General features: G+C 33.3%; 1 protein-coding gene across 1 annotated transcript in view; it reads right to left on the bottom strand.

Annotated features, from left to right (window-relative positions):
* LOC129228410 (tudor domain-containing protein 7-like) overlaps positions 1–12,586 on the bottom strand; it is an 88,185-nt gene that overhangs the window by 48,136 nt on the left and 27,463 nt on the right. Inside the window, exons 4-7 of the mRNA XM_054863090.1 lie at positions 7,367–7,506; positions 1,198–1,288; positions 937–1,107; positions 416–571 (exon numbers count right to left, since the gene is read on the bottom strand). Coding sequence (XP_054719065.1) covers positions 416–571; positions 937–1,107; positions 1,198–1,288; positions 7,367–7,506 — 558 coding nt within the window. The remainder of the gene's footprint in view (positions 1–415; positions 572–936; positions 1,108–1,197; positions 1,289–7,366; positions 7,507–12,586) is intronic.

The following is a 12,586-nucleotide window of genomic DNA, read 5'->3' as shown; positions in this document are numbered from 1 at the left end:
TGCTTTTAGGAGGTAGAATGGGGGAATGAAATGTGCTTTATTTGGCTACTTTTCAAGCGAATCTGAGTTTTTTTTTTTTGGAGGATTTTTTTGAACGAAGTTATGATTTTATTGAAAAAACAATTCCAAAGCGAACTGTAGCTAAAAACCATAAAAATCCTGGGTCTATCCCTAGCCCGGAAAGTTTAAGTGACATCCGTAAAAGCTGGCAAGTCTAAATATGAAATAATGAAAAAAATGGTCACTTTTTTCTTTTTTTTTGCTTTTTTGAAAAAATATCCTATTTTTGGTTTATTAAGTATTAATTTCACAATCTCGGAGCCACCACTTTTTGAAGCAAATATAAGATTTTGCTTCTGTGACATAATTAGCTTTATGAAATTACAGAAATTGGAGAAAAATAAAAATATAATACCAGATCTTCTTTTATTTCCACAGCTATTGCACGATGCCATATATTTGGATCATCTTCACAAATTGCGTATACTTGGCTTTCAAAAACATCTTTTACAGGATACTTTTTTAGATGATAAAATTCTTTCATTTCATCACTCAAGACACAAAAATCTTCCTGAAAGTAGAGCAATACATTTTTACAATTTGAAAATTAATGAATGAAAATATCTGCACAATCTAGTGAATTTGTTGCATCCATACATGACAATGAAACTTTATAGATCATTATATTGATATATATCTGATATTTTCAAAACCAAACTAAATTCTTTAAATAGCAACTGCCTGCTCAAATAACAATGCTGTTTGTTTGACTCCATAACTTAGCACTCATTTTTGTACACACTAAGGAAAATTCTGTAGGAGTTATAGAGTATACAATTGAAAATTTAGCAGCAGTTAACATTGCTCCAAAAACCCTGTAGCATAAAGTCTTTCAGAAGAGACAATACATGCAATAAAATAACTTGATTAACTCACATCATAGTCCAGAAGACGAGCGAATATGACATCTTTAACACAACAAATGTACAGCTGCCATTCATTTCCAGCTGGAATTTGAATTTCGTCAACATGGGGTACTGATATTTCAACCAGATTTTTCTGCAGGACTTTTGTATCAAAAACTTCATTGGGAAACTCACTCTTACTCTGCAAGAAAAAGTGTCCAAAATGTAAATGTATTTAAATACCCATAAGTATAATAGATAATGGTAGTACAACTCTGTTTCAATTACTTACAGATGAACTAGAAGGAGTGACATTTCCAGATGATGCCTCCTTGGATGGACGAACAATAAATTGAGCTCCTTTAGGAACATTACCACATTCACTAGAAAATTATGACATTTTTAAACAGACGTAAAAATGAATTTATAAAAAAAAAAATCAAGGTAATGGTAGAGTCACCTCATCATAAAGAAAATTCACACACACAAACACATAAAGTAATACAATTGTTCCAGTACTTATATAGAGTTCTATTTTCTTATGACTTTTTCAAATGACCACAATTACAGTAAAGTTCATGTGTTGCTAGACTTGAGGTAGATAGCATCAATACAGGGTGTGCAGTGATATCCGTATAAATACCTTTATCTATTTTCTTAACTTAAATGTCATGATTTCTAATTGGTATTTATTTTAAGCTGATTATTTATTTTAACAACTGTAAACAACTAGTCCTGTAAAGGTTGCATTTTGTAAGTAAAGTGAATCATATGGCTGGCAAGCAAAAAAAAGGTATGGGTGTATGTTTGCTTCTATTATCTCTCAGAAGTCTGTAGAATGCTCTTGAATGTTCTAAAGCTCAGCCTGTGCATGCATACAACACTAAAGTAACTTGTATAAGGCTGTATAGAGCTATAATATAAGCTGTATGCTTACTAATGTCTTTGTTTGTTCTTCAGTTTGTTACAGTTGTTCATATACCATGAGTTCTATGTGAGCTTTTAGACGTGCAACTGATAGCAAGACAACCTGATACAAAAAATTAAATTTGACAAAATAATTATGTTTATATTTTTATCCTCTTATATTTAGCATTTACAAATTTACTTCTGTTTATTTAGTAGATTTTATTGTCATTGCTGATATATTAAATAAATTATGTTGTTCCCCTAGCATTTACAAATTTACTTCTGTTTATTTTGTAGATTTTATTTTTATTGCTAATTTCTTAAATAAATTACGTTCTCCTTCAAACTCATCATTTATCAACTCAGCACTACTAACATATTAAGTAATGTAAACAAGTGAGCTCTGTATAATGTGAAACAGGGTTCATACTCTATTTGGATGAAAAAATTCCATGACTTTTCCAAGACTTTTTCATGACTTCAATGAAAATTTTCATGACTTCCTTACACGAAGAGAACAGCATTATTTAATCTGAAACTTGCTAATTTTTAGAAATAAGCATTAGCAAAATATCTACATGAATGCCACAGCCTCATTGAAACACTTACTCATAATGGAAAATATATAAGTGTACACTTAAAAAACTAAACTATTATTTGTCTTCATCATATAAATTTAAGTAAAATAAAAATGCAATGAAGCGAATATGATGATGTTTACATGTCTGATATTTTTTCTATAAACAGGCAGAATGAATATCGAAAAGGACAAAAGTTGAATGAGTCACCATTTATCATTTGCTTCAAAAGTTGACTTTTAGTGTCAACAGTGCATTTAATCATCCACGTAACTTGACAGTATTTTGGTTCTTTAAAGCAAAGCCACACAGTTTAGTTTTTTATGTTTTTAAACCAGTTTTGCCATTCAGTAATGAAACAATCTTCTGGTTCAAAAGTATACTTGTTTTGTTCACTTATTTGCACATTTTCAGTTACTGTTACTTTCTCTTTGTCCAGGACATTTTTCCATGACTTAAAACAAATTTCCATGACTTTCAATGAAAATTTAAATTTTCCATGACTTTTCCAGGTCTGAAATTTGCTTATTTTTCCCCCATGACTTTCCAGGATTTCCATGACCCGTACGAACCCTGGTGAAAGGACTCAATAAGTTCAGTGATTAAATAAGCTTTAGCAACACACGTTCAGGAAATTACAAAAATATCCACTCCCATCAAAACACGAGCCACCACAAAGTATTTCCAGACTCAAAAGTGAATTTACTAAAGTTCCACGAAAAAATTTAAAACTTTGTAGCAGATATATATGATAATATTAGACTTTTAACTAGTGAAAGAGATACAAAAAAAAAGTTTAAAATATATGAATCATCATCACTTCTCTATTTTATAATATTAATGACATCTCTAGTGCGCAAAACTTGTGGCCTGGCGAGTCTGCTTTTTGGAAGTTTTATTGCAGTTATCAATAGCATTCTGCTTTCTAATGTCAAGCATCAATCTATCAGATTTTATTACAAATCAGTTTCCGTTACTTATCTTTGAACATGAAGCTTTATGATTAACTAGGGGGCTATCGCACCCTGCTCTCTAACGCTCGCCAACCCCCGGAACTGCTTACACAGTTACTTCAGATCGCCTCGTTATCCGAGCTCGCTACACTTGCTCAACAGTCACCAAATATTAGTCTAGCTTTATCTGTATTAAAAAAAGGGTAGTGTTTTTTTTTTTTTTTTTTAATATGAATCTCATAACACTTATGATTTTCATACATTTAAAGGGATCAATTACTTTGACATGCAATTCCCTGCATTGGATTTTGTAATCAAAAATTTGCAATTCCATTATCTTTTGAGAGAAGTATGCAAAGGAACATTTTTGTACTAAAATTACAAACATAATATAATCTTTGTTTCCAACATTTACTGAATGAAAAAGAAATTGCAGTGAAAAAACCCTACAATGTTAACACACTATAAAGACTAAGCAGCTTAAAAACATTTCATGGTCATTAACTATACTATGTTCAGTGTCAAAATATGTGTGTATATATGTTTTAAAATGTCTAACAGTTGCAAAGAGCAAGCAACATCTGACATTTTCTGAAAGCAGTGATTTAGTTTAAAAAAAACGTTAGAATGAGTGTTTTGAGAGCCAAGAAACCAAACCCAGTGGCATGACAGCTTATGAGGGCCCCCAAGGCCTACTGTACCCATCTCACTCCTTCTGACCAAGGGCTTTGGGATGCTAGGCAGATGTTCCAGTACAGAGGTCAGCCTAACGTGAAACCTGCAAGGTTTAGTTCCCAAGCATACATGGTACTCATTTTATCGACCCACTGAAGGATTGAACAGCTGAATCAATCATGCCCAACCCGGAGATTGAACCCGGACCTGCAGCGTGAAAGCGCTACCACTGAGCCTCTGGACTTCAGAGCACTTGAATATAATTTACGAAGAAGAGAGCAGTGGGCTATGGAATCTTTAGATGAAAGATCTGAACGCAGATTGGTCAGAAATGCTGCGAATAGGCTAAGGTGCACAAATGCACACCGCGTTCTTCAAATCGAAAGAATTTCGCAAGTGTTTCCGAACACATTTACGGATTAATCATGCATTTTACTGGAGAAAACGGGTTGACCTAAGACTGATAATTATAAAACTGGAGAAAAACATTATTGCAGCAAAAAAGTTATTGATTATTATATGACACTAATATTTGTCACACCTCGGATACCATTTACTTCATCCGATAGCAATGTGCCTTTTAAATTCAAACGTAAACAATAACCAGTTAGATTAGCCTTCCTAATGACTATAAATAAAGCAGAGGGTCAAAATGATTTTGTGAAAACTTATTAGCAGTAAAATCAGGTTTCACGATTCAATTTGTTGCTTTACTTTGTCACTGTTGTTCAGTTCTTAACTTCAATGCATTTCAAAACTAAGTGATATGTTTTGGCAGTGAGAATTGTCCAATAAATTCATTTAGTCTATGTGGAATAACATAATACAGTGAAGCACGGTTTATACGTTTCTCTTTTATACGTTTTTATTAATTATACGTTTTTCAAATCAGTCTCTGGAGGGTCTAATATACATTAAACTTTACCAATTATACATTTTTTTATTTGTACGCTTTTTTCATAGTCCTTTCAAAACGGTATAAGCGGTGCTTCACTGTAGATACAAAAATGTGGTTGCAAAAAAAACTTCAGTATTTACAGGTTGCAGTTAGTAAAGCTTGACCACGAAAAGAAGGCGGATGACCTTAAAGGGAAACATCATTTGCATCATTTGTAATAGGTAGAATCTGCCAGAAAGCACCAAATAGTAAGAGGCATGGTCTCGCTAATCCTGTCTTTTCCAAAATAATAACAAACAACCTATTACAAATGATACACATGATGTTTTTGCATTAAGGTCATCCACCTTCTTTTTGTGGTAAGCTATAGCAGGGCTGTGGAGTCGGCCTGGTTTTTTGGTAAAGGAGTCAGAGTCGAAGGTTTAAAATTTCAAGAGACGGAGTCGGTAATTTTGTCTCAAAATTCGCAGCTCTGCCAATATTTGCGGAGTCAGACTAATTTTGGGTAAAGGAGTTGGAGTCTCTAAAAATCCTGGAGTTGGAGTAAGACATTTTTCCTCTGACTCTGCTGTCCTGGTAAGTAGGGAACTTTTTTTTGTAAGCACTATGGTTAAGGGAAAAACCTTTCGACATCAACATTAACTTTGCAAAGGATTTTTTTAAAAAAAGAAGAAAATCATAATACTTCTCTGCATACATGATAGAAAATTTCTGGGTTTTCAGATACAACAGAGACATATTCAAATGATATGACTCTTGAATGCCTTACATACGACATGTCTATGACTGAAAAGTGGTTTTGTCAAATCTAAACAAATTTTATCAAAACTTTGACCTTGTGGATTATTTATAGTTATTGGGAAGGCTAATCTAACAGGAAATTGTTCACGTTTGAATTTAAAAGGCACGTTACAATCGGATAAAATAAGTGCTATTCCAGGATAAGTTTCAGTGTCATTATCAGCATTTTTTTAAAAATAAAATAATATTTTTTTCCAGTTTTATTACTATTACTGTTAGTTCAAATCTTTTCTCCAGTAAAGTGCATGATTATACCGGAAATATGTTTGAAAACACTTACAGAACTCACTCGATTTGCAATTCGCGGTTCACGGCGTGCGTTTGCGCCCAAAATCCTATCGGCAGCATTTCTGACCGTTCAGCGTTTAAATCGTTCATCTAAAGACTCCCAAGCACACTGCTCTTTTCTTTGTAAATTATATTCAAGTGAAATACTCATTCAAAAATCAAAATTCTAATGCTAGACATCTAGTGCTAGAAGCGAGTCTGCAGCACTTCTAAACAACGATCGTACATAAACAAAGTAGATAGTTGCCAATGGAGAGAAAGAAATAAAGGCTCTTTTTGAGCCACGCATAAGCGTTTTATATATATCTAGACTAGTGGTACCCGCACGGCTTTGCCCATAATAGAAAATTAAAAGGTCTTTTGGTTTGCCTGTATATTTACAAACTAGTGGCACCCGCACGGCTTCGCCCGTAATAGAAAAATTAAAGGTCTTTTGGTTCGCTTGTATATTTACAAATGATGTATGGTGAATTTTCTCGCCAATTGGCTTGTACCGACGTTACAGTTCCACGTTATGATAATTTCGTATCTCGCCAATTGGCTTGTGCCCATGTTACGATTCCACGTTATGATAATTTCGTAATTTATGATAGTTTTTTTTTCTTAAAATTTGAATAAAAAAAGAACCACATCGAATTTTCGAAAAATCGCTTCGAGGTGCACACCCCCATGCTACATACTAACTTTGTGCCAAATTTCATGAAAATCGGCCGAACGGTTTAAGCGCTATGCGCGTCACAGACATCCTACGGACATCCTACAGACATCCTACAGACATCCTCCGGACAGAGAGACTTACTGCTTTATTATTAGTAAAGATAATGCATGTTGAATTTTCTAGCCAATTGGCTTGTGCCCATGTTATGGTTCCACGTAATGATAATTTCGTAATTTACTCGTCAATCTTATGAGAATTTTGTTCTTAAAATTGGAATAGAAAAAGAACCACATCGAATTTTCGAAAAATCGGTTCGAGGTGCACGTTTCACCCCCATGCCAGAAAATAACTTTGTGCCAAATTTCATGAAAATCGGCCGAACGGTCTAGGCACTATGCGTGTCACGGAAATCCTGACAGACAGAGGGACTTTCAGCTTTATTATTAGTAAAGATAGGCACTATGATTGGTTTTCGCAAGGAAAACAATGTCTATATACAAGGAGGAACATTATTTCTAGACAAACAACGACTTATAGGAGAAAGACTAAAGTTAATTGTAAACAAAATTTTAAAAAAGCAGAAAATGTCTGATTTCAAAATATTTTGGTCAAAATTGATTACACGGCAACAATATCTAAATCCAAAATATAAATAAATCTAATTCAACCTGTGGCATCAGTTTAAAAAAAGGGGAACTTACATTTCTAGTGCTTCAATTTCAACAGCAGTGCTTTCTTTTAAAAGATCCATCCAGCAGCTGGGTAATCTCTCTTGGTACTTGCTTTCGTATTCGGAAATTATTCCATTTGTAAACATACCAGATGGCTTCTCCCATACAATCTAAAAATATAAATGCAATTGGTTATGGCAAGGATGATGAACAGGATGGCTACACTAGTCACATTGGAATTCCAGAGAATAATGAAAATTAAAGCTCAAACAAATACTCCACTTGTTACTGGTCATTCAGAGTTCAATTTGGAAAAAATAAAAGGTGTTATGTTCCTTTCCTTGTTGTTAGAGAATTTATACCATTTTTTAAAAATAAAATTCTGAAAACTTAACGGATACATTCTGCAAAAAGAAAAAAAAATCAAAGCTATTGCTTCAAAAAATTTACAGAAGAAAATAATTAAACATAGCTTAATAATGCATGCATATTTGAAGCAACTAAGTTATGTTGTAAAAATTTTAGCTGGAAAGAATTGTCCTCTTAAATCAAGGATGCACAAGTGACAGGTTTACGCAAGAACGCAGTTCAGGTGCTGTTTTTAAAGAATACTCTTTAATATAAAATACAGGAATGTTCTAATTAAATTGTTGCTCATTTTCCTTAACATTTTTATTGTTTTATTTCTTTATGTACTGCTTGTTCCACAACTTACAGAACTGATTGATGAGAAACAAAACAAGCTATAAAATGAGGCTAGTCTTCAACTTTTGCAGCCACTTTTTGCTGCGCAAATTCCATGATTAAAAGTTTGACTCGGCAGCTTTGAGAAGCTGAAGGAGGTGTAGGTTATCAGCACCAAATTTAATTTCCTGCCACCCATAGGCAGACCTGAAATCTGCCGTTGCCTCTCTTCTCCTCAAAGCAAAGAAGATGCAAACCAACCTTGAGATTGGAAACCCACCAAAATTTTCTAAAAGTTCATTAAAAAACAAAAATCTTGCAGAAATGAAGACCTTTCATGTTATTTTACATATATTTATTTATTTTGAGGACAGGGGTAAAGACTAGTGATTGACCTAGAAGAAATAACTTACTTTTATGAGATGGGAAAAAATTTATATATTACTTAATAAAGAGAACAAGATTATGAAAATAGAAACATTTGATAAAATTTCAGTCACAAGAATATTGGAGAACCCAGAGGAATGGGACAGAGCTGCATTTAATCCAAAATAAAATTGACAGAAAAATTCAAAGCTGGTCCAGTAGCACAGCAGCTTTAGACTCTTGCAGTCACATCTACTGAACTAGATCGAAAGAACATTGCTAAGCATAAAAAAAATTCAAAATGCTTCTGACAAAAATCTTGCTGATTCTTATGTGAAATGATCCATCATTATCATCAGCTCTAAGCAAGGTTGTCCCATTTTGTCCACCCCGGAAAAAACCGCTGGAAAAACCGTCCCGGACAAAATGTCATTTGTCCACTTCATCAGTAAACTGAAAGTTTTGAGTTAAAAATTTGAAGTTTGAAAATAATAAATAATTGTATATATTTTTCCTATTCAAGTAATATTTTAATGTAAAAATAGCTGTATATAAATGATTGTAAAATATTTTAAAGTGAAAATAAAATAAAGTAAGATTAGTTGAAGTTTATGTAAGTGTGTTAGTAACTCAAATGAGTATTAAAATAAATTATAATGCACATAATAGCATTTCTAAAACAAGCACATCAGCTGTAAATTTTGAGATCTGTAATATGGGGGTTTATTGCCCATAATAAGTGCATTTATAAAATTAAAAAGCAGAAATAAAAAGGTTTTTAAAGCTTGGGGTTTCAAAACATTGAAAATCATATTTAAAAAAAAGTAAAACTACTTGGGTGTCTTGTACTCGGCAGGCGCTGTACACATGACTTTTCCACTTGGTGTGGTATTCCTTCACTATCACATAAGTCTATCACAGCATTGCTTGCAACAAAGCCAATAAGATGCTTGGGTTTATCAATAGATCTATTTCAAATAAATCTAAAGAAGTTCTTCTGCCCTTATATAGAAGTTTGGTAAGACCCCATTTGGAGTATGCTGTTCAGTTTTGGTCTCCTTATCTTAAGAAAGACATTAATGTATTGGAAAGGGTTCAAAGGCGGGCTACAAGGCTAATAAGTGGACTTTCCCACTTAGATTATGATTCCAGGCTTAGAAGGCTAAAAATGTACAGTCTTGAGCAAAGAAGAGACCGAGGGGACATGATTCAGCTGTTTAAATTTATTAAAACAAAAGATGTTACGGGGCTAAAGTTTAGCACTGAAAACAGGACAAGGGGTCATTGTTTTAAGCTATTTAAATCTCAGGCTAACATGGATATTAGGAAAAATTATTATTTTAGCAGGGTAGTGGAACCTTGGAACAGCTTACCGGAAGAGGTGGTAATGAGCAAAGGAGTAGACAGTTTTAAGAGGGCCATTGATCTTCACTGGGGATTGTAAATTGACTAGGACCAGTCTAGCTGGGCCCAGAGCCTGTTGCTGGTCGTCACTTTTGTATTTGTATTAGTTAAACATCACTAATTCTCTTCTAATTTCTTCATTGTGTATTTTGTCAGTAATGGTGTGTCCCTTTTTGATTGAAAGTATCTCATTTCTGATGCTTGGATTCTGTTTAAGTCTTGGTTCTTTAGAGTCAGTAAAATGATCCACTGAATCCAAATACAATCCCTGTTTTCCCTCATCATGCACCCCCCCCCCCCCCCTGTTTGGAACTTGGACTTCCTAATTTTTTAGTTTTCGATATTTTCAAAGTCATTATTTTTACTTGGATGGGAAGGAACGATTATATTAACCATGAACATTCTTCTGAGGAGCTAAAGAGCTGACAAGTTCAAAAGCATGAACATTTGTAGGAAGTCTAAGGACTCATGGGAGTGCTCCCTCTAAAATATTCAAAAAATCACCAAAAAAAATTTCTAGAAATTTGTTTGACAATTTTTTCACTTATTTTTTTGGTGCAAAACTGGAGTATTAAACTCACGCCAACGAGCAGTATGTCTAGTGATGTAAAATAAGGGGAAATAGTCGACTTTCTCTATATTTTAGGAGAGTTTTAGGGAAACTTTAAGATAAATTTAGGGCCAATTTAAGATTTTGTTTGACTACAAACAGGGAGCTTGACCATAGTTCATTATCTAAAAATTGACTAACCGAACTGGAAATATACTTAATCCATTATAGCATAAATTTCAACCTTCAAGTATTTCCTCAAAGAAAGAGTCAAAACAAAAGAGAAATAACAGCTTTTCATACTAAATAGCTAAAAAGTACCAGTCTTTTCAAAATCCTCCCCCCCCCCACCACTTTCATAGATAATTCTGAGTTTTTGCAATTGACCAGCTCCTATCAAAAATTTTGTGCAACAGTAATTTCCATTAATGTTTTAACCACAGTAGATTTCAACAGGTTGTACTCTGTTTTATTAGACCTCCTAGAGCCAATCTTTAATTTTTAAACTCATTAATGTTTTTGTTTTTTCAACTAATCTACCAATAGATATTTTTTTCTTTTGCTAGTTAATTCCTTTTTTAGTTTTTTTCATTTTTCTTTTTATCTATTAATACAGTGATGCCAAACTTATGTCGTACAAAGTTGATCTTGGAGTCTATTAAGTTCAATGTAACAAATCAAAAACCACCTGTGCATGAACACAATTATTTTTCTTTTCTTCCTCTATTTCCAATGTTAACTAGAAAAAAAGTTTTAAAATATTTTAATTTTGCAAATGTTCTGGCACGTGAGATTCATCTTAAACCAAGTACCAATGTTCCCAAATGAGAACATCAACTTTAAAAAATTGAAAAAAAGAAGTTTCACTTGTTAGGACTTTATTTTATTTTATTTATTGCCAAAAATAGACCTGAATTTTTGAAAGAAAAACTAATTATAATTTGCAATAACTGTTTTCTACAAAAATTCGCAAAAATGTGCTTTTTTGCAGATTTTCACGAAGACAGATTAAAAAATTTATTATTTTTTTAAATACTTAACTGTTTTGATATTCTAGAGTGACAAAAAATAGGGATCCTTTTGATGATCAAACATGACCAATAATAATTTCCAACAAAAATGTAGAACCTACAAGAGAACAAACTTCGTTGTTCCCTATTGGGAACATTTGCGTAATCCGATATACAGAACCTGACAATTCACGCCGCTGCGTAAGTTCTGTTATGTGATTAGTGAAAGCCTCAGAACTGAAAATAACCTTTATTGATGCATTTAAAAGCAGGTGGGTGACATTTCAACCCTTCACTGGTCCCCTTTCCACCCCCTCCCCTCCGTCTCCAGTTTTAGGGTGAGAGTGATATCAAAAAATCATTTTGTATGTCGAAATGAAGATGTTTACAGCTCTTTTCTAGCACCCCACTTAGGCTTCAAACTGTTAGCAATAAATTCCCTTCTTTGGTCACATGAGACTTTCCAGAGATTCGGCCCCCAATCGATTATTTTAATTTTTGACCTACTTTCCCAGTAAAAGTCAGATAAAGAAAAAAGCTTGAAAGAAAGCTAATGCATCTTTAAAATATTGCTAAAAACAAAAAAAAGACAAAAATAAATTCGATAATTAAATGAATTTTGAAAATTAAAATTGGAAAGTAGTGTATTGAGATGAGGAAAATGTGTCTGTCCCCTCAAATAACTTTTGAGTAAGTAGTTCTATTCGAGCAATTTTTTTTTTTTTTTTTTTTGTTTGAAAGATCTTGGCAAGGACACCTCATTCCCATATTTCGTTTTTTAATTTGAACAGTTTTTCGTTGAATTCTGAACAGTTCATAAAAAGCTTAACATAAGCGCCTACTGGTAAATTCAAGGCAAATATAAATCTCGAACTTACAGGCGAATTTGCTTCAAACAAATTTTGTAGAAATAGCTTTTGAAGAAGAGCCCGTGTATAGAAAACATCTTTTTGATTTGAACAATCTTCCATTCAATTTTGAACAGTTCAAATCCTTTAGCATTAGCACCTATGGGGAAACTAAAAGTCAATCTTGCTCCCGAACTGAAAGGCTAAATTACTTCTAGCAAATTCTGCTGGAAATACCTCTTGTTGACCAACTCCCGACTCCTAGAATTTTACAGAAGTTGACTCTGACTACTGTACCATCCGAAAATTAGTCGAACTCCGACTCTGAGGTTTGGAAAAAATTAAGATACAGAATAAAAAATGACTGACTCCGACTCTTGGAGTTCAT

The sequence above is a fragment of the Uloborus diversus genome, chromosome 8 (genome assembly GCF_026930045.1).
Source record: "Uloborus diversus isolate 005 chromosome 8, Udiv.v.3.1, whole genome shotgun sequence".
NCBI classification, from domain to species: Eukaryota; Metazoa; Arthropoda; class Arachnida; order Araneae; family Uloboridae; genus Uloborus; species Uloborus diversus.
Note: the sequence above shows the minus strand (reverse complement) of the source record. Positions and strands in the feature narration are given on the sequence as shown.